General features: G+C 47.2%; 8 protein-coding genes across 9 annotated transcripts; 4 read left to right on the top strand and 4 right to left on the bottom strand.

Annotated features, from left to right (window-relative positions):
• Positions 1 to 16: 16 nt before the first annotated feature.
• On the bottom strand, positions 17 to 1971 carry TSTA_113910 (Amid-like NADH oxidoreductase, putative). Of its 2 annotated transcripts, none has more exons than XM_002481522.1 (7): positions 1807 to 1971; positions 1699 to 1743; positions 1587 to 1634; positions 1046 to 1515; positions 563 to 980; positions 420 to 487; positions 17 to 362 (listed from the first exon to the last, which is right to left on the bottom strand). In XM_002481522.1, the coding sequence occupies exons 1-7, from the start codon at positions 1858 to 1860 to the stop codon at positions 281 to 283; spliced, it is 1185 nt and encodes a 394-aa protein (XP_002481567.1). In that variant the 5' UTR covers positions 1861 to 1971; the 3' UTR covers positions 17 to 280. The 2 variants fall into 2 exon arrangements, with proteins under 2 accessions (XP_002481567.1, XP_002481568.1); XM_002481523.1 differs by having other exon boundaries at positions 559 to 980.
• A 1028-nt stretch (positions 1972 to 2999) lies between these two features.
• Positions 3000 to 5353, top strand: TSTA_113920 (transcription factor (SPT8), putative). The gene is made up of 3 exons (XM_002481524.1): positions 3000 to 3288; positions 3348 to 4965; positions 5020 to 5353. The coding sequence occupies exons 1-3, from the start codon at positions 3246 to 3248 to the stop codon at positions 5231 to 5233; spliced, it is 1875 nt and encodes a 624-aa protein (XP_002481569.1). The 5' UTR covers positions 3000 to 3245; the 3' UTR covers positions 5234 to 5353.
• Positions 5354 to 5641: 288 nt separating this feature from the next.
• On the bottom strand, positions 5642 to 6625 carry TSTA_113930 (uncharacterized protein; the record flags this gene model as incomplete). The annotated part of the gene is made up of 2 exons (XM_002481525.1): positions 5642 to 6526; positions 6569 to 6625. 2 exons carry the CDS (start codon positions 6623 to 6625, stop codon positions 5642 to 5644), a joined length of 942 nt encoding a protein of 313 aa, XP_002481570.1.
• A 342-nt stretch (positions 6626 to 6967) lies between these two features.
• On the top strand, positions 6968 to 7798 carry TSTA_113940 (RNA binding protein, putative; the record flags this gene model as incomplete). Its single annotated transcript, XM_002481526.1, has 2 exons — positions 6968 to 7251; positions 7327 to 7798. The coding sequence occupies exons 1-2, from the start codon at positions 7043 to 7045 to the stop codon at positions 7796 to 7798; spliced, it is 681 nt and encodes a 226-aa protein (XP_002481571.1). The 5' UTR covers positions 6968 to 7042.
• TSTA_113950 (uncharacterized protein) lies at positions 7288 to 9707 on the bottom strand. The gene is made up of 3 exons (XM_002481527.1): positions 9012 to 9707; positions 8482 to 8947; positions 7288 to 8430 (listed from the first exon to the last, which is right to left on the bottom strand). Exons 1-3 carry the CDS (start codon positions 9532 to 9534, stop codon positions 7950 to 7952), a joined length of 1470 nt encoding a protein of 489 aa, XP_002481572.1. The 5' UTR covers positions 9535 to 9707; the 3' UTR covers positions 7288 to 7949.
• A 1584-nt stretch (positions 9708 to 11291) lies between these two features.
• TSTA_113960 (ankyrin repeat-containing protein, putative) lies at positions 11292 to 12740 on the top strand (the record flags this gene model as incomplete). Its single annotated transcript, XM_002481528.1, has 2 exons — positions 11292 to 11334; positions 11404 to 12740. The coding sequence occupies 2 exons, from the start codon at positions 11292 to 11294 to the stop codon at positions 12738 to 12740; spliced, it is 1380 nt and encodes a 459-aa protein (XP_002481573.1).
• Positions 12741 to 13128: 388 nt separating this feature from the next.
• Positions 13129 to 14240, bottom strand: TSTA_113970 (uncharacterized protein). The gene is made up of 3 exons (XM_002481529.1): positions 13723 to 14240; positions 13372 to 13638; positions 13129 to 13335 (listed from the first exon to the last, which is right to left on the bottom strand). The coding sequence occupies exons 1-3, from the start codon at positions 14089 to 14091 to the stop codon at positions 13162 to 13164; spliced, it is 810 nt and encodes a 269-aa protein (XP_002481574.1). The 5' UTR covers positions 14092 to 14240; the 3' UTR covers positions 13129 to 13161.
• Positions 14241 to 15835: 1595 nt separating this feature from the next.
• Positions 15836 to 20261, top strand: TSTA_113980 (RNA-directed RNA polymerase, putative; the record flags this gene model as incomplete). The annotated part of the gene is made up of 1 exon (XM_002481530.1): positions 15836 to 20261. The coding sequence occupies one exon, from the start codon at positions 15836 to 15838 to the stop codon at positions 19916 to 19918; it is 4083 nt and encodes a 1360-aa protein (XP_002481575.1). The 3' UTR covers positions 19919 to 20261.
• Positions 20262 to 20371: the final 110 nt, after the last annotated feature.

Here is a 20371-nt window from a genome sequence, read left to right on the forward strand (position 1 = left end):
TGTTCCTTGGTGAGGGAAACATGATGGTAAAGTAAGGATCCGATGAAGTGTAGAAACGAGTAAAAAGGTAAAATGAGCAAGAGTGGAAGATGAGATGAGTCTAGTCATGTGGTAGCAGGGCAAACGACAAAGAGGGAAGGAACAAACGCGGTCGACTTATCAGGACACCGAAATCTTATTCTTTATAATCTATCATAAGCCAGCCATTCATTCTCTTTCATCCAGCAATCTTTGATTATGTGTTGTACAATGAAGCAAGTAAGCAAGATACGGCATTGTCCTATAAATGGTACCGACTTGGACTGTCGACGGGCACATTCATTCTTGCCCATACTGCTTCCACTCCCAGATCCTCCTGGCCACTGCATCGCATATACTGTTAGCAAGTGAGTTTTGGATGAAGACCACCATATACGTACTTGTCACTGGATTTCACAGTTGGCTCAGTCTGCTCGCCAGAGGGATTGCGGAAAAGAATATTCCGTTTCTACAGGCGGCATCAGTACGATACTCAGTGCCAAAACTCGTCCCTCACTGAACTCATATCATTTATTGTACTTACTAATCCCAGAGTGAGATGGATTGCTGCCGGGCTCCAACTGAAGTGTTCCCGAGGTTCTTTCCCTTCAATCATGGCTTGAATATTTCTAGCAGCGACAGCAGCTTGTGCAGCCCCGGGCTTTGCGGCCTTATGCAATCCAGTATCCGCAATATCACCCACGGCAAATAGATTGGGATATTTACTGTCCAGAAATTGCAAGGTCGGTCGAACGCGGATGAAGCCATTTTTAGGGTTGGCCAGAGACTCGCCATTCGAAGGAATAAGATCTCTGAGGAGGTCATTGTTTGGCTTCTGCCCAGTGGCTAGGATCACAAAATCCGCCGTTAGTCTTGTGCCGTTGGTCAGATGGACTTCATATTGAGATCCATCAGTTGAAAATCTCTCTGATGGTACCACCACTCGAGCACCTGTAATTAGTCTTTGACCATCGGTTAGATTGAGATGAGGTGAAGGCAGCATGAAATGAGGACATAGTGAACATACTTGACACCGAGTTCATCGAATCTTTTTTGGACTATGTCATGAATCTTGGGGTGAAAAGCCGGCATCACCTGTGCCCGAGAATGTACAAGTGTGACTTCCTTTTCAAGGTAGTATTCTCTGAGGTCTGTGGCCACTTGAACTCCAAGGGCTCCTCCACCGACTATAAGAATGGAATTGGCTTTCTTCACTTGCTCCTGGTGCCTCTGCAGATACTGAACTGAAGACACTTTGTCATCGTGCTTTATAGTGCCGGGCTCTGCCAGAGTTGTTCCAGTTGCGATGGTGAGGTATTCGAAAGGAATCTGATTAGATCCCTGCCATTCCCGATCAAGTTTCACATACTGAGGCTGGACAGAAAGGACCCGTGCTTGCACAACGGCATGTGACGAGCTATTAGGTAAGGAGTTGAAGACACCTGTGTATGGGATAAATGCCTTATGCTCGTGACCAGGAACAACGGAATATCGAGGCTATGGTTTATGAGTATATGCTGTCGCATCTTCAATGAACGATGTGAAAACAAGCCAAACATTCGACTTACAAATGCGAACAGGTGATGGAAATGGCTATGTGGCTCAATCAATAGCACCTGGACGCCATCTCAGTCCGTGTGGTCTTTGAGCTGTACGAGTACGGTATCATAGATAACTCACTCTGTGTGTCGTGGGTATGATACGGGCAAGTTCTTGCGCTGTAGCCTTGTCTCTCATGTTAGTTCTAGCCAAGAAGATAGGTAAGCATAGTCAACAAGTGCTACTTACTCGTCCAACATAGGAGCCTCCCACTACAATGACATTTTTCAGTTGACTCGCCATGATCAAGACAATCTTTCAGTATGTGAAACGAAGTGCCGATAGCTAAAAAGAGTCCCGTTCTACAACGATTATATACTCGATTCGTCAAGAGTAGGCAATTGTCAGGTAATCGGAGAAGCAAACACGAAGGTCAGCCATTGCCTCGGGGTCTCCATGCCTTTTCTACTGTGCTAAATCCGCACGACTCGGGTATGGAGCGAGAACGCGCGTTCGGCTTATTCTACTCTTGCAATGAAGTGTTGTTAACAACTGCCGGCAACCGGAATGCAATTTTATCTGATCAATCTGATAAGCCCTCTATCTTCGACGACCGCGGAGCACTATGTCCGAGTGTCATGCACCAGCCAATAACTCGGCAACGGACGACATATCTCGGAGTTAGTATAAAGTCTTACCCGCCTGTTGGATATGGCTATCCGTACTCATCTTTGACAAAATATTGGTCAATGGCTCGGACACTTTGACGGATACCTAACGAAGAGCCGGAAACTGCGGACGTTTTCCGGTGAATGCTAGGAGCTCTCACAAAGTTTCAACCCTTTGATTGAGCATCAGGCACAAAGGAAAATGAGTGCGAAATATCGCAATATCCTTTCAATGTATGTCAGCTCGTTACATTTTAGATGAAAGAACTAGATAAGTCTTTTTGAGCGCCACTACACCGTAGACAGAGCGTTTTCGAGTGGATGATAATAGTAGAAGAAGAACCCCGGTAGGAATAACAGAGAGGTTTCCCATGGCTGCCTTATTTCAGGCAGCTATTTCTCTCACTTCCTTACTTTGCCATTTGCAATATCTAGTGCTCATTACTTTCTTCGCCAAGAGACGGAGCACCCTGGAGAAGACTCAGTAGCTGGGAGGTCTCTCTCAGATCCGCTTCTCTAGGGTTTCAGACACGTATTTACCTCATATGCACCGTGATTGGATGAAGTTTGAGCGAGATTTTCTGCTTCTGCGGCTTGCAAAAACCCTATCATGCGACGAGGACAATCTGATAGACTACGTACTGCAACAAAAATGCAAGAAGCATGTCTTGACATATCCAGTGGAGATGTTATGCCTGAGGCATCAATGCGGAGATCCCGCGATTACCAAGTTCAACACGCCGCCAAACACGTCGTATACCCTTCAGACCTCCTAGAGAAATCCAGACAAAGAGTCACCTGGAAACATTGTTCCGAGCAGACAGATTCCGAAATCTCCTTCACCCTTTCCAACTTCCCTTGCGTTTCAGCCGCAACATATCCCCGATCCTTGCGACAAGCTAATTCGCCGCCAAAAATCGGCTCTAGTAACTACCAAGAAATTCGTCAGTTGTGGAAACCCGGCCGATTAAGGGCTTAACGCTCGGCCGGGGGGAGCGCGGGTGATAATACTAGCTGAAGATGCCTTCGCTAGCCGATGATGATGACGATCGTGATCTTATAGGTAAATCGCCGGTAGATTGGTCGCATCAACGAGACACTAATCGCAGAAATGATTTATAGGGTCTCAAGATGGAAGTTCTGATAATGAGGATGAACAAATGAGGGATGCCGATGACGGCGATGTCGAGAACGACAACGACCCCGATCAAGAGCTCGACCAAGAGCAAGAACAAGACGCCGAAAGTCCATCGAACAACAGCCAGACCTCTGACGGCCCCGGAAATGATGCGCAACAAGATACAGATCCAAATATTTTAGTAGACTCTCTCGATGCCTACCGTCCTACTGTCCGGCCAGAGTGCCTGACTGCGACAACGTATGATATCGTGCCCACGATCGCCGCGCCGCAGAGTACATCTATTAATGCCGTGACGTCAACCGGGGATATGCGCTGGGTCTTCAGTGGTGGTAGTGATGGTTATATACGGAAGTATAACTGGGTTGAATCAGTGAATGGCAAATTAATGCTGACCGTTGCTCAACGGCATCCCTTTGTCGACAGCGTGGTCAAGGCTGGTGTGCTGATGAATTATTGGGAAAATATGGACGGCAATGTGCTTTCACCTGTTTACTCGCTTGCAGCTCAAAACGAAGGCTTATGGCTGTTATCCGGCCTAGAATCAGGCAACATTCGCCTCCAAACGGTCCGTCATGAGGAAGGAAGAGAAATCGCGCTCCTTAAAAGTCACACATCAGCTGTTTCCGTGCTCAACTTATCTCCGGATGAGAGAAGTCTTCTATCTGGAAGCTGGGATAAGCGAGTTTTAGATTGGGACCTGAACATAGGGCAGGTCAGGACCGCGTTCGGTATCAGTTCTGGACAAATTTCGGCTATAGAAGTCCGACCAGATTCTGCGCTACCCATTCCACAGGATACGATGGAACCGCAATATGAAAAGTCTTTCTCGTCCAATAATCATCTGCCTTCTTCTACCTTGGTGAATGGCGCTGCGGGCCGTGGTGGTGCAGGTCAAGATGACGATGCTCCACCAGCATCTCCAGCAGACTCTCTCTTTGGCGGCGCTGACTCCCTGTTCGGCGATGGGGACAACCACATGGCAGACGATGGAGAAGGATCCGGTGATGCAGCAAATGTGGGAGAGAATGCATTATTCGGGGGTTCACTTGACATGGACATTCGACCTTCGGAACATGAGGTGAAGCTGGAGTCAGAAAATGTCCATCAGCCCAATGGCACGGACGATTGGCCATCACTGAATGCTGAATCCAGTACTGTCCAGAATGCTACTTCCCCTAAGGGAGGGGACGGGACTAAAAATAATGGGCAAATAGAACAAAAATCTGACTCTACCGTGAACGGCTTACCGTATGCGGAGGCATTGGAGTCTATCAATGTCGAAGATTCAGAAAGTTCCCCTCGAATAACCTCCGACACGACCTTCCTCGCTTCGTCCATTGACGGTCCAATCCGTATATGGGACAGACGACAGCCTGACCCTGTTGCTCGTATCACTCCTAGGAACGTCCCACCATGGTGTATGAATGCCTGTTGGTCTCCAGACGGTAATTACATATACGCAGGACGTCGAAATGGAACAGTGGAAGAGTACAGCCTGCATAAAGGTTTAAGAGACCCAGAGAGGGTCTTTAAATTACCCCAAGTGGGAGGTGCGGTCACTGCACTGAAAGCAATGCCCAACGGTCGTCATCTACTCTGGTAAGTTTCTATGAATTATTGCCAAATGCCAAAAACCATGCTAATTATAACTAGTGCTTCACACGACATTCTTCGGCTGTATGACCTAAAGGGTCAACCTCACAAACACTCCCCTGTCCCATTCCTCGTTATCCCAGGTCACCGAACAGGTGTAATATCACAGCTGTATATTGATTCAGCTTGTCGCTTCTTAATCTCTGCTAGTGGTAACCGTGGATGGGAAGGAAATACCACTGAAGTGCTGCTAGGCTATGAGATTAATGTGTAAAATCTCATCTTCATCGTTTGCTTTGAGACTGGTTTGTTGTCTTTCTGTCTAGGGCTAAATGCCCCTATTTTATTGTCTTAAGATAATGCACGGCTAGCTGTCATGCTTTTAGATATACGGATGTACTATTCCAGGAGTTCAGAAGGAGCATCATACTAACAATGAATATTGATATCAGTCAGAAAGGTATAATACAATACAAGGTCAACCACTAAGCATATACTCTGAAGTGAACAGACCCCTTTGACCAAAAGCCATCCCAGATTCAAACACCGGAAACCAAATTTCATATATCAACAAAAGAATCATTTACATTAAAGGGAAATCATGTCTCATTTCTGTGGGAAAAGCGGGCCAGCCCATGAAGAAGAATAAATAGGGAAGAGCAGTTGAAGGAAGACCAGTGACTCAATAAAGACTCAAGTCGAGTCCTCCACAAACATTGGCCGACTCCTGCCTCCACCGATCATAGTACGTATTATTTTCCTGCTGGATACGGCCGTCTTCGTCCCAATCAAAAAATACGTATGCAGGGTCCTTGCCTGTCACTTTCACAAAATTCGGCCCAGCAGCAAGATCTCCAAACCCTCGGAGTGCCACGTTGGGGACGTGTGTGCGTGCTTCCACCCTATTTCGCATAGAATTCACTGATATCAGATATACGGGTGGTATCTTTGCCTCGTTATGGGCGCGCAAAGGCATGCCGATCCACGCCGCATTTCGATATGATTCTTGACGTGTCGGTTCGTATTTCATAGGGAGGGGACGCGTCAGAATCATTTTGTCGAGTTCCTGCGCATCGAGTAACAGTCCTGGCGTCCGGAGGTATAAGACACTGTCGTATGCCATGAATTGGATCTCACCTAGGCGTAGTAGTTTTGAGTCTGTGAGCGAGTACCCTTGCTGAATGACGAGGTGCATGTCAATGGGTAATAGCCAGAACTTGTATTGCACGCTCGCTTCTCGCAGAGAAGATAATGCTTGGCTAACGACAGGATCGGTGGGCGTTATCAAGTCCCATTCTTGCGGGTACATGAACAGACGGTCTTGTATTGTCGATCCGCCTTCAAACATTTTCTTATAAATGGCGATCGTCGAACATATACTCGCAGGATTAGGCTCGGAAAGAAGTTGCAGATATGCAAAGTTGCCTTGATTCAATGTTGAGAGTTCCCCAGTCTCTGGATCTAATATCGATTGCTCCTTGTTGGTATCATATGTCATGTGTTCATAGTCCGCTTGCATCGAATCTAGCGAACGAAAGTCTCGTTCTATGTTTCGTACTCCATGTTGCTGTAGTGCGTACCCCGCCAGAAAAATGCCAAACGTGCATACACAGGTGATGACTGGAATGAGGAAGGTCGCAACTGTGGAGGATGTTAGGAGTACCATGTTGACTGGCATTTGCTGAATGAAACAAACACCACAATCAATTGGACCTAATATCGTAGGAGGTTGAGGTAGTTGGGACTTGGAGTTGGTATCAAAATAAGAAGGACATTATCAAGAATCCTTTTGGTTGATCTAGACTGGACACATGCACATCATTTGTTACTGGAAGAACGAAGTAGTATGACTGACATGTTTACACGAAGCCGTTGCCCGGCGCAACTATCCGCACTTAGTGTAGCCTCAGGCCGCAGCGATCGATAACGGGACCGCAAGCCTAGACCGAACTAGGTTAGATAGGGACACCTCAAGGTAAGGAAAAACACAAGCGCGGATCAACTTGCTGCTGGATAAATTCATTTGAGTGCTAAATATCCCCGGAACGTTCGGCTGTTCGGTCAAAAACGTATAATTGAAAGAATGTCGTCTCATCGAGCGGATGCGAGCACCTTTCTCGACAACCGAGGCTACACTGGCCCCCTCGTCCGCGGCGTGAATCCTGTCACATTGTTCGAAAAAGCTGTACGCGATCGTATCACAGATTCATACTATTGGAAAGAGCAATGCTTCGGTCTCAATGCTGCCACACTGTGTGATCGCGCAATCGAACTGACGTCGATCGGTGGAACGTACGGATTATCACAGAAACCAACTCCGTTCCTTTGCCTAGCTTTCAAGATGCTTCAGCTAGCGCCAGAGAAAAGCATTGTTCTCGAATATTTGAATTTCACTGATCCAGGAAGTGGAGATGAGGAGAACCCGGAGGATACAGAAATCAACGGAGAAGTGGTCAAAGGTAGAGGTGACTTCAAGTATTTACGATCCCTCGCCGCATTTTATATTCGTCTTACGTTCGAAGCTGCCGAAATTTACAAATATCTGGAGCCGCTACTGCTGGATTATAGGAAGCTGAAGCGAAGGATGCGCGAAAATTACGTTCTTACCACCATGGATCAGTTTATCGACGATTTGCTCACGAAAGATCGAGTGTGCGCGACGAGTTTATGGAAGCTACCTTCTCGACAAATGCTAGAAGATCTGGACTTATTGGAAGAACGAATTAGCCCGTTGGCTGATGAATTGGAGGAACTTGACCGGGAGAGTGTGGCAAGTTACCACAGCAGGCAAGACGATGATAGTGATCGCGGTTCAGATACTATGCGGCAAGAGGAATGAAAATGGAATAAGAAATCTTGAGATAATCTCACCAACGCCGATTTTCCATGAATCATGACGGATCCGATAATAGGAACATGATACGTTTACATGCGTGCATTTGAAACGCTCGACGATCTCGCAAGAAAACAGCAACTCTTAATGGATCCACCTAAAACCCTTGTTGACGGTGCCACTTGTCTTCCCAACCTTTGTACCACGGATCCTCATCTAACGTGGTCACCTCCCAATTCCTTTCAATGGCACCGCTGTCCTCTTGCTCCTTATTCCATTTGTCTAATGCGGGAAGCACAACATGCTCTACATGCCATGTGCTCTTGTACTTCATGAGATTCTCCTTTCCGTTTCGTAGAATCTTGGCAACCAATGCGGGGATCTTCGGCTCGTCTCTAAATTCTTGAACGGGAGTGAAAATCGCTTTGAAGTTGAAGACTATACCTCCAGAGATGGGAAGACGTCGTAATGTCTGCCAGTCAACTCGAAGGAAGCAGTCTTTAAGGGCAAGATCTGGTTTCTGCGACAGTCTGTGTTGCTCGTGTGGATGTCCCGCTGGCATGTACAACGGTTTATCGATCTCTAAGCCCCACGAGCCACGTTGGATAGGCTTATCCGCTGGCATTTTGGTGAAGAATCTACTGGATTTAGCGATGGAAAATAAGACACGAAATTGTGACTACACTTACCGGTCCATGGAGAACCTCATTTTCTCCTTGTAGTCGGGAACTGGTGCATGAATTTCATGAAGCTGGAGTCCAATCTTGGTACCGACATTCCAACCGAGCGATGAGCATATCACACCTGCACGAAACACGTAATAACCGGTTTTGTCGTCTCTCAAGGTGATGGCGAAGTCTTCGGGGACATTGTCCATGAGAATTTCCAAGGGCTGTTTGGAACGGATGTCCTGCTCGGTCTCCAGAATCTTGTTTACCAAAATACGGTCGTCTCGAATGGAAAAATATTGAGGGTAGCGAGCGCAGATAAACTGCAAGACCATCTCCATCAATTCTTTGCAAGCGAGTTCCGATCCGGGCATCCAGTCAAGCACATCTTTGCCATGCTTCTCATATAGTGCCTTGCGCTGGGCGATTCGTTCTTTGTACGTATTTTCGAGCTCGACCCACCAATCGGTTTCAAGTTTTTTCAATGCTAGTATAGATTAGCTTCTTTTTCCCTCTATCGTTGAGAACATCCAGAATACTCAAGAACATACACATGGTCTGATGATAATTCCATCTAAACGGCCGATATGGTCGAGGCAGGGCTTTCTCAATCTTAAACTCCTGATGAGCATTCGGCAAGGGCACACCACTCAGCGCAGAGTAATCTAGAAAGTCTCCCATCTCCTTGATCTCCTTTACAGAGAAGCCCATCGAAGTATAGAGTCCATCACTAGCGGTTTCATAATTCTGAGTCATGGGAAGAATGTTTTTGAGGATATGTTCTTCACTAATATGCTTCGAGGCCGTTTTGGGTATTTTGCTCTTCATGTTGAGCATTGCCTCTCTTCGTGGAGGGGGTAGGGCATCGCTGTAACATGTATCAGGCGCACCTGAAGATGCCGAAGGCTTTTTCTCTGGGGATAGCGAGCGTGGTGGTGTCTTTGATGTTGATGTTTTGCGGGCACGGCTTAGTATGCTGCGTCCTCTGACTCTGGTGAAGGCAACGTATATAACAGTTGTACCCAACAGAGCTAGGCCGACCAGCCACTGGAGGCTCCATATATGAAAAGTCATTGTGAAGGGAAAGTTAACTCCTGCTGGATATAATGAGGGACTTACGCAAACGAGTGTATGCGTGTACCTATATCAAGACGATATAGCCACAAGATACATTCATGAGATGGTACGTCCGTGACTGGCAGTGGAAGGTACAGGGAAGTGTATATACAAGGATCAAGATGGCAGTTAAAATAGAATGCAAGGAACTGATGTTCTAGAAACGATATTGAAACAAGGACTTCGGGAATCCTGAAGAGAGGGGGATTTGATACGCAAAAAAGTAATCAAGACCCCCCGGGGAAATATCACAAGACACAACTTCTACTACCTGTGTCTTTCCAACGTTTACTGTTTGTTCATACTTTTTGCGTTTGTATTGAGCCAGAGTTTGGGGAGGGAACAACCTATTCAAGGGTCGTTACTCATGGCTAATCAATGCTAGTGAGATATTGCTTACCATGTTTGGTGACGAGATGCAGTTACATCAAGGAATTTGGTGGGCTCAAGATAAGCAATATTATCGGTATGTCTAAGCAACCTCGTATCTATGGCATCCATGGATAAGGTCCAGCTGTATTTCATGAGGGTTGACCATCTATATGACTCTTGATGCCTGTTCCGAAGTTAAGGTAACACAACATATTTCATATCACCCATGGATGTAGACAAAATAGTTGACACTCGTTCTTGTCTAATTGAAGGACGTTGAGCTATTCGTATTATCAGTTATCAGATACTATCCATGACATACATTGCACTATCTACACCTCCCCCGCAATGGATATCTACTAGAGGGGCGTTCCAGACCAGAGTCAATCAGTACATCACCACGAGCCTACAGCCTATCAAATACGTACCTATATCTTCTTATCAGCGCAGATAGAATATCCGCACTCACTGGCCGAACAGGGAGAGGCAAAATACTGGACGGCTTGACCCAAGAGGGCAAAAACTGGGGTTGGTAGACTCATTCCTAAAACGGAAAAAATATCCCGTCTTGGATATCCTCTTAGGGTTTCTCCGCGCTTTGGATTCCTGAGGCAGTAAGGCTTATAAAATCACATACAGACAGGTGACGTAGTGTAGCCCTAGCCCTACTTCTGAATAGTTACATCTTGCACGAAAAACACCCTCCCAGTAGCTCCGCCTTCACTGGTGAAGGACCGGTAGTCTTCGGTAGTATTGAAAGAAGGTATCAATGTTTGTTGTAGAATGGCCAGTTAGTTCCATACATCGCCTTGCTTCGAATTGATTGATATTGACTTGATGTTAGTTGCTGTAACAATCTGGATAGCAAAGTATATATATATATATATCTATCAAAGAAGATTTCGATGACTCTCTAACAATTCCATTCACTTTGCGTTCGAAACCATTTCTTTCAAGCCTCATTTGGAATTATGTTTTGAAAATAGTTGGGTACTGCCTTCCTACTAGTCAAGCTCTAGTTGGGCGTCACCATGAAAGAACTTGACTCTTTATTGGGGCCACCAATTGTTTGCAATTCCACATTTCTCCCTTCAAGGATTTCCTTTCTCTCTCACTTCTGCTTCACTGTTTCAGCAAAATCTGAGGATTGTTGTCGACAAGTCAAAATACAAATAGGCTTTCATTTTCTCTAGAGAACATGTTCCAAAGCAAATTTTCATCTTCCAGGCAGGAATAAAAATCGAACAATATTATATCTACTCCCTTTTCATCGCGTCCCATCACCTTGTTTCGATTACATCTCTACGTGTCAGCAGCCTTCGCAACACAGCTACTGCTGCACGATGCCTGGATACGCTCACGAGCACACCCCCACCCTTCGAGCACGTGCCTCTGGGGATAATGCTATAATACAAGACATATATCCAAAGGAGTTGACCATTGATCCAACTGCAGATAGTCAGCTTGCGCGTCTTCCAGTAGAGCTCATCCTAAAGATCGGCTCCCTCTTGCAAGACAGCCCCGCCGATCTCTGTCACTTCGCCGCATTGACTTCAAAGAACTGGTCGATCCTTAGGGAAGAGTGTCACCGCATTGCAGTGAAACTGGCTGAGCCGACAGAGGAAGAATTCAAGAAGTACCTCACTGAGACTGGTGATGTGGACCGCCTCATCCTTTGGGACCAAGTACAGGAGTCTGACATCCACACGCGCTCAAAGTTTACAGATGCAGTTAGCAATGGTAAGCTAAATGTTGTGGACAGCTTCTTGCAACATGGCCTTAGCCCCAATACTTGCAGCATCTTTGGGAATCGACCTTTGAATTTGGCAGCTAACTGCCCCCGTCCCGTGGAGATGTCCAAACTGCTCTTGAAGCACGGAGCAGATCCAAATTTAACAGACATACTTACAGACATATTCAGCCCTCTATATACTGCTGCCAGCTTGGGTCATGAGGATTTGGTGAATGTGTTGTTGGATTGTGGGGCTGATATCAAGGTCAAGAGCGCCATTCAAGCCATATGCCATATCTGCACGGAGGCCACAATTGTGCGCGCCTTCGAGATGGGTGCCGATATTCACTCAATCGACGAGGGCGGCAACAATATACTCCATCATGGTGGTAGAAATGAATCACCTGCCGTCCTACCTATACTTTTCAAATTGGGCTGTCCCTTGGAGGCCGTAAACAAACAGAATCTTCAGGGAAAGACGCCACTGATGAAGGCTGTGAAAGGGGGCCATGTGAACAATGTGACAACTTTGCTTGCATATAACGCAGACCCTAACACTCCTCTCGCTAATGGTGCGACTGCTTTACATGTGGCTTGTAATTGGGACCACGTCGAAATTGCACGTTTGCTCATCGACGCCGGGGCCAAGGTCGAGGTTGTCAACGGCGATGGGTGGCGCCCTATCCATTTCGCAGCGTATAATTACTCAACCAAAATGGTGGAGTTGCTAGTTCAGCATGGCGCCGATGTCACAGCTACAGACCAGCAACAGAATACTGCACTGCATCTGCTGTTGGCGGAAGTGACTTCCAATGCCTCGAAGAAGTTTGTCAAAGGCATCCTCCGGAAGGTAAAACTTCTAATCTCGGCTAATGCTGATCCAACTGCAAAGAACGATTCGGGTGACACTCCTTTGTCTCTTGCCAAGAACACTGGCCACTATGAGATCTATCATCTCCTTTCCACCCGTGATACGCACGCACTTGATGGCAAACCCCCGACCGGACGCGACTGGAAGGATTACTTGCGTGAACATGTTTATGTTACCGAAGCGGCATAGTTTCGATTCGTCTGCCGTTACTGCTTTTCCAAGTCTGTGGTTAGTCTAGAAAATTCGTAATGAGAGCGTTGTGTATGTAATCTCGTCACGTAACCTCTCCTTCACAATCACCCCGACATAAAAGATACGACTTCGCCCTCTTTTCTTCTTCTCTTTCCCTTCAACTCCTTTCTTCCACTCATCGCCGCCCCCTTTCTTTTCACTCTGGGACCCACCGGTTATATAAAGCTAGGTTGGACGCAGGAATTAAATGACGAGACGCAATACAAGCTATTCTAATTGTCCTCGTCTCTGATGCTGTCTTGGTTTGCGCTTATCTATACGCTGCTTGCGTAAACTGGGGGTCCATGTTGCGGAAATAGTTCACACAACAGGAATGAGCAATGGCCAGATAAAGCTCCTGAGTAGAATTATACGCAGATCAAGGATCCGCCATATCAGCCTCGCTTAATTGATACAACTCTCTCCCCAAATCCCCGGTAACGTGGTACCTATCACCGATGGTCCCCTCCTCCCACAAGTCCGGAGGCAGATTCAACTGATCCCAGTCCATGATGACGTCCGTGATCGTCTGCGCATCGGCCTCGACGCGGGTCTACCGAATGACATTCCGCTTACCGTCCACATAAACCAGACGCAATTGGCCGCCGGTCTCGAAGGCCTCCTGATCCGCAACGAGAATGTACGCTGCTGCCACTGTGCGGAGGAGGTCGGCTGCCTCGAGTTCAATAAAGCGATGCGGATCCTCCCTCCACCGATCGGGCTCCTGCTTTGACTTGCTGAGGGAGGTCTTGAATTGTGTTCGTGACGTCTCCACAATTTCTGGTGACGGGTATCGCTTATACCCGGCACCGCTCACCGGACCCGCAACCTCGGGCGTGATGTCGTATACGCGCTGCTAGTCAGAGCCAAAGTTGAAGAGAGTTGCATCGTTCAAGCACGCCCACCAGGCTTGGTTCTCAAACTCCTCCGATGCACCGACCCATTCCTCCATCTTCTCATCATCCGGGTCATAGTGCGTCCGGAGAAAGATCGGTGCGACGTTGCCCGATTCTAAAATTTCCCATGCTTTCTGGCGCAGTTCGTCCGACCGCCAGGGACGGAGGACTGTGTCGATCTCCTCCGCCGTGGGCATGCATGGCGGTGGTGCGCCGTAATTGACGGGATCCCATTCGCGGGGTATCTCGTCCAGATCGATAAATTGCCGGATGCGCCGGAGGCGCTGTTGGTCGAAGGACTCTGTCGCTGCAAAGTCCCAGTATCTCTGCGGAACGTTAGCGATCTTTCTGAGCAGTATAGCCGGTAAGGGAAACGTGCAATTAGGTATTGCTCGACGGGCAACTCGCCCCATTTGGGGATATATCCTCGGTCGTCGTTTGACATGGTGAGAAGAAGTGGTGCTTTGGAAGTGGGGTGGGGAGGAGGTTAGGCTTGAAGATATATATTAGCCAGCGGTAGGTGTGAGGTTGGTATTGACAAATGCTCCATCCCGAGAAGCGAAAGAAATGATTTGAGTGATTGGATAATATGCCAATTGATAGTCACCGTGCATAAAAATTTTGGTTCTGGCAGGATGGGTCAGTAGTGGATCAAGCACTGCAGTATTTGAGGTCATAAACACACTTACCCATCAGCACCTTACGGTCAACGTTACAAAGCTCTATGACAGCACAGAGAACGTCACTTTTGCTCTGAGAGTCTCGTAGGTAGAAGAGTTCAATGTCACGATAGCAGACCGAATCAGGAAGGTATGCCACGGGAATCTGCTTCGGAAGATCACTCTGAAGAGTGGGATTTTTGTTTGCGCCTGTTCAGAGGAGTCGCCAGGTAGAGATGTGTTCTGTGGAAGAAGGATGCCGGGTCGGGTCCCGGTAATGGCGGGCTAGAGTTGGATGGTAGCAAATTGGACAATCATGCTTCCATGAAGAATTGTTGAAGTCGAGCGTCAACAACAGGAGGATCACTAACAGTCCCTGTGAATTTCCGTTTACCGTTAGTTTTCCTGTTCTAGACTAGTCCCTGGATACGTCGTATGGTCAATCACTGCCTGCACCCCCGTCACGTATAAAAGACTCTTTCATAGAGCTTTCATAGAGACCTAGAAGCACAAACAGTTGATTCTACTGATCGGGCTCGAAGTTCCTATAACTATGTGACTAGTCGTTACGCTAAACCTAATCAGGATAGAGCATTCTAACAATTCCTTTGCCGTCGTCGCGGGCTTGGCGGTACGGAGTATTCTACTATGTAAAACCTGCCCGTAGTTACCGAGCCAAACTAAGTTGAGTGGGAAAGAGCGGGGCCCACGGGGACAGCGGGAACTAACCTAACCGGAAGGAAGGCATGGACCATGGTTCTTGCCCACTGTACCATGACCCTCGCTTGTCTTTCCTCTATCTATACTCCGTACAATACAGACTTCATCTAGACGCACTCAACATTTCTCTTCTATCTACCGTCACATTTCCAATGCACAGAGAATAATTGCTCTCGACTACTGACAAACGCTTCGCCAATTCTCATGATCCTACTCGCCCAGCCATCAGCTTATCCCCCCACTTGACCGACTTAGCACCAGTTATTTTGCGACTCCGGCTGCATCACACCAGCCACCAATTTAGATCTGTTCTTATTATTCAGACTTTTAAGCTGTTAACGATGTACCGACCCTCTTCGCAGTCGCGCAGCGAATTCGCTTTACATTGTTTTCTATGCCCATGGATGCGAGAATAAGTTTGGAATTGTTTTTTCTGTTGCCGGGATATCCTCCTTCTCTCACAGAGTACAGACAATTGAGAGCCAATTGCGTATCACAGCCCCCACAAGAAATGTGATTGCTTCAAGCCATTCGTTTGTATATTTATAGATCGAGACTCGGTACCCCTCTTCACACGAGGCTACGTTCATATTAACTGACAGCTACCGCTCCAATATCGTCAGACTTTGAAAAACCTCAGAACAAAGTATCCTGAATCAATACTAGAATTTCAGTGCGATATTACTTTAGCCTCACATTGACTTGAGTGCATCGTTTAGACAGCAATTTCAGGCCCCTGGTTGTGGCCGAGGAGGCTTTTGAGATTCAGATCACGAAGATGGCATCAACGCTCCCCCGAACCCCATCTGGAAAGAGAGTGGAAGTTTTAGAGAGAGAAATTGAAAACCTAAATTACGAATTTGCCTTGGGAATCCCAAATCCAAAATGGCAGTCCCCCAGTTCTCGGCCTGTGACTGAAAGGTCAAAGGAGGAGCAATGTCGAGTTTGGATAAAAGAATTATTCTGGAAGAATACTGAAGCATTCGAACGTGCTTTGAATGGTTTCCGTGAGCAAGTTCGCTCAGAAATAAGACAGGGCAAGCAATGGGTACATAAGCCGAATCAAGAATCCGGGACCGTTCCATCGAGAGAAGATTTTCTCAAAACCAGTAATACCCACCGCTATCAGTCCTCAGGCGAGGAACGTCTGAAAAGGGTGGACACATTATGGGGTTTTCTTCATTCAGAGATGTGGATTATAAGGGGAGGAGAAAGCCCTTTGGAAGGCTCGCAATCATCACCCCGTCCTCGCAACCTAGCCAACGGGCCGCCTCGAACCAGTTCCAACTGCAATTACCAAGAGCCCCAAGTCGCAAGAACGCCGCAGGCCAAAAGGAAGGCTAGCAATGATCAAGAGGTATTTTACACGGCTCCTAGCTCCCCGACTCTGCCTGCCGAAGGGCAATATCCGTCTTTGGGCAACCTAGACGAATATGACGACCCGAAGTGCAATGAATTCAACTTGAATACAGATCCTTCAGATCGAGCTGACAAACTGAACGTCGAGGCTCAGAGGTTTAGGAGTACAACGAAAAGACAATCGAAGATTACGGACCATATGTTCATTGCGAAATCATCTCGGGGAAATCCGCCACCTGCCAGCAAGGCCGCCCAAAGCTCCCCTCTCAATGATACATCATCCTTCGGAATGGCAGGCCCGTCAACGAGCCCAGAAGTCAGTTTTGCAACAACGACAGCAGATCCTGTGTTTGATCGGCCAGAACATTCACGGCATTTCGAAACTTCTTTCGATACGGTAATTACCGAGCCGTCAGATGAAACCGCAACGCAACCCGATTCTGTCGATGGAATCATGATGAGCGAAGAATTCAGCATGATGCTAAAGTCATTAGAAGGCGATGTTCCTACATCCCGTGAAACCGAGCAGCAACAACCCTCCGTAGAGCAGGAACTAGTGGCCGAGCTAATTCGAAATGGTCCTTTTTCAAAAGACCAAAAATGTTTCTCCGCAAAGGTTCCTCTGCGGGCTAGGTATGAGCTGGAGCGAGTTAAGAAATATTGGGATATGAACCCAAAGGATATCCTTGTCGGTGATAAGCCGTACGAGAAATATTCGGACTTCTGGCAATGGCTCTCGGATCTTGGCCAACGTAATAATAAGACCCTTCCTGAAAAGCCGTCTGTGAAAGCTTGGAACGCTGCCTGCGGGCGTTTTGAAGGCGATAGGCTCTCAGAAGCTGTGATCCTAAGTGGTACCCTTGACTGGTGCACCAAGGACGAACCTGGTATCTTCAAATTCCGACTTAATCCGCTCAAGATTGATCGGACATGTCGTTTTTACCGTCGCTTCGGATCAGACAGATTTCTGACCATAACGATGCCCTATCCTTCGCGGCCACCGGGTCATTTGCGAATTAAAGATCGGAACTCTCTTCGCGAGGCTCTGGCTGATTGGTTGGTCCAAAACAATCACTATCTCCTGAAACGAACCTGGAAAGCTTTTTATATCGAGGAGTTTAAATCGAAGAAGAAATCCAAGCCCGGCGATCCTCGAGTCCGTGTAGACTTCTTCGCTGTCGATGGCTCTGACTTCACGACAAGACTTTCACCTCCAACTCTTTCGCCCGTTAATGAGGCGGCGGAATCACACACACGAATGACGGTGGACCAACTGATACAGTGGCACACCCCACTTAATGAGAATCGCAGTCAGACAGACTGCAAATTGTTCAGTCGACTTAGTCTTGCACTTTCGAAGACGTGGGCAACAGTGGTGGTTCGGCCACATCAGTTCTTGAAGCTCCCTGACGCCCCTGATAAGCCCGTCATGAACGACGGATGCGCTCTGATGTCACGTTCACTAGCTCGAGACATATGTACAAAACTAGGGATAGACGGGGTTACACCGAGCGCGTTTCAGGGTCGTATTGCCGGAGCTAAAGGCCTGTGGATGGTCGATAGAGACCGGGGAGAAGATGAAAGATTTTGGATTCAGGTATCCGACTCTCAACTAAAGGTCAAGCCGCACCCTCGAGACTTTTTCGGTCATGTCGACAAAGAAAAAATCACGTTTGAGGTTGTAGGCTGGTCAAAGCCTTTGCGATCTTCGGAAATTAATACACAACTTCTCGAAGTTCTGAACAATCGCGGGCAAGTTCGGAATCGCGTGGCAGATATTGCGCGAGACGCAATCAGGAGTATTTATTCTGAATTCGAAATTGTCATGGAAAAGAACAGCATCCCCCTGGCTCGGGCTTTGATACAGAAAATCCGGCCCAATACTGAAGATGGCCACTCTCGCACAAATATACGGAGGATAGATCAGTGGCTATCAAACAACATAGAGTCTATTATTCGTTTTTTGGAAGCAGGTTTTTCTCCACGGGATTTTCATCCACTAAGAGAGCGCCTGAGGATATGTCTGCGGGACACACTGGACCGTTACGTCACTCAACTTCATATTCCTATTCCTTTGTCTACTTATGCATATTGTATCGCTGATCCATATGGGGTACTTGAAGAGAATGAGGTTCATTTTGCTTTCTCTGGCCAGTGGAGGGATTGCGCCTATTTTGATGATGCTATGGTGGATGGCGTGGATGTTCTTGTCGGACGAACCCCGGCTCATTGCCCCTGGGACATCCAAAGAAGAAGAGCGGTTTGGAAGTCAGAGCTTCGGCATTTTAAAGATGTCATCGTCTTTTCGACTAAAGGCACGACTCCACTTGCAAGCCTCTTATCTGGTGGAGATTACGACGGCGACCGCACCTGGGTATGTTGGGATTCAGGGATTGTGGAATCTTTTACCAACACCACACCTCCCGCCATCGAACCTGGACCAGAACACTTTGGACTAGTGAAGCATGCTCGGCCGATGGAAACAGTAAGCTCTGTCGAGGATATGCTTCAAAATACCTTCAAATTCAACCTGGCTACGACAAACCTCGGGCAGTGCACTGTTGAACACAACAAGCTGGCATATGATGAAAAGGAAGGGATTAGTTCGCCGTTATCACTTGAATTGGCAACGCTCCTCAGCCACCTTGTTGACAGCACAAAATCCGGTCTCCAGCTCACAGAGGAACAATGGGCGCGATACCGCAAGAGTATTAGCCCACGGGAGAGACAATTACCTGCGTATAAGGATTTGGGCGCAAAGAAAGGGAAACCGGAAAACATTAATGATTTTCTGAGATTCGATATTGCGTTTCAGGAAAGGGAAGAGGCCCTTAAGAAATTTAACCAGAAGTTTAGTGGAGTAGAAGATAAACGAGATGAAAGCCTTCTTCGTCCCTGGCAAAATGCATTTGCGCGAGCGGAGCGCGAGAAACAGGAAGATACTGGAACAAGTGGGAATATAGGACTTGCGAAAGGCCCCGCATTGTACGGAGTATTAAAAACTCTAGAGGCGGAGATCGACCAGGCCTATAGCAAATGGCAGCACGGATGCCATTCTCTTGAAACGCCAGAGAAGACGACAGCGTTCAAGATTCAGTTGGCTGCTGAAACTCTAGGCCAAATACAAATGCCTAGCATCTGCCACCCTCTTGTACATACGTGGCAGAATAGCGAATATGAATGGCGAATACTGTTGGCTTCGGCTTCATACTACTTTCGCTGGCGGTCTGCTTTCCCACTGTACGCAGCAGGTGAGGCTTTGTGCTGGATTAAGATTGGAAATGAGCCAGCTCGTTTGATCCGTGACCAGGTCTACGTCAGCATGAAAGTCAACAGCAGTGCTGCCCGTCGACTAGCAGGCGCAGAAGCTGAGCAACTGGCAACCGAGGATTTAGAAGGCTATGAAGAAAGCGATGATGATGATGGCTCAGAAGAATTCGACCGGGAATCAGCGATTGACGCACTGAATGAAATTGATCGACTGTATCAAAGTCAACATTGAGTCGTCACTGTGTGTTGTGTGACACCATTTTGAAGGCTTTTGTAGGTGTCACCAGATCCAAGTTCCGCTTCATTGAATATTGTATTTCGGCTGGTCGTGCGTACCATGAGAGATGCCATTGCCTCTATGATTTTGATCACCATAGAATTTTTTAGTCATTTAAAGCGGGCTTCCTTGGAGCCCGACTTGAGGTACATTTACTGTTATGTGTCTAAATTTTGACTGTCACCGCTGCCTTGGTGGTCAATATAGCAATGATATTCATGGATGTGGGATGCGATCTGGGTTACGACTGAAGATATTTCGGTATTATAATATTCACCTATGTTTTGGGTTTCATCGCAAATAGCAACTTTGAGGATATTACATATGTACCCTAGAGATATAGGTTAAAAACTATTTGATCCTAATGAGAACCACGACACCGCCCCCCGGATGGTTTGCCCAGATATT

This window comes from Talaromyces stipitatus, genomic scaffold (genome assembly GCF_000003125.1).
Source record: "Talaromyces stipitatus ATCC 10500 scf_1105507295555 genomic scaffold, whole genome shotgun sequence".
Classification (NCBI taxonomy): Eukaryota; Fungi; Ascomycota; class Eurotiomycetes; order Eurotiales; family Trichocomaceae; genus Talaromyces; species Talaromyces stipitatus.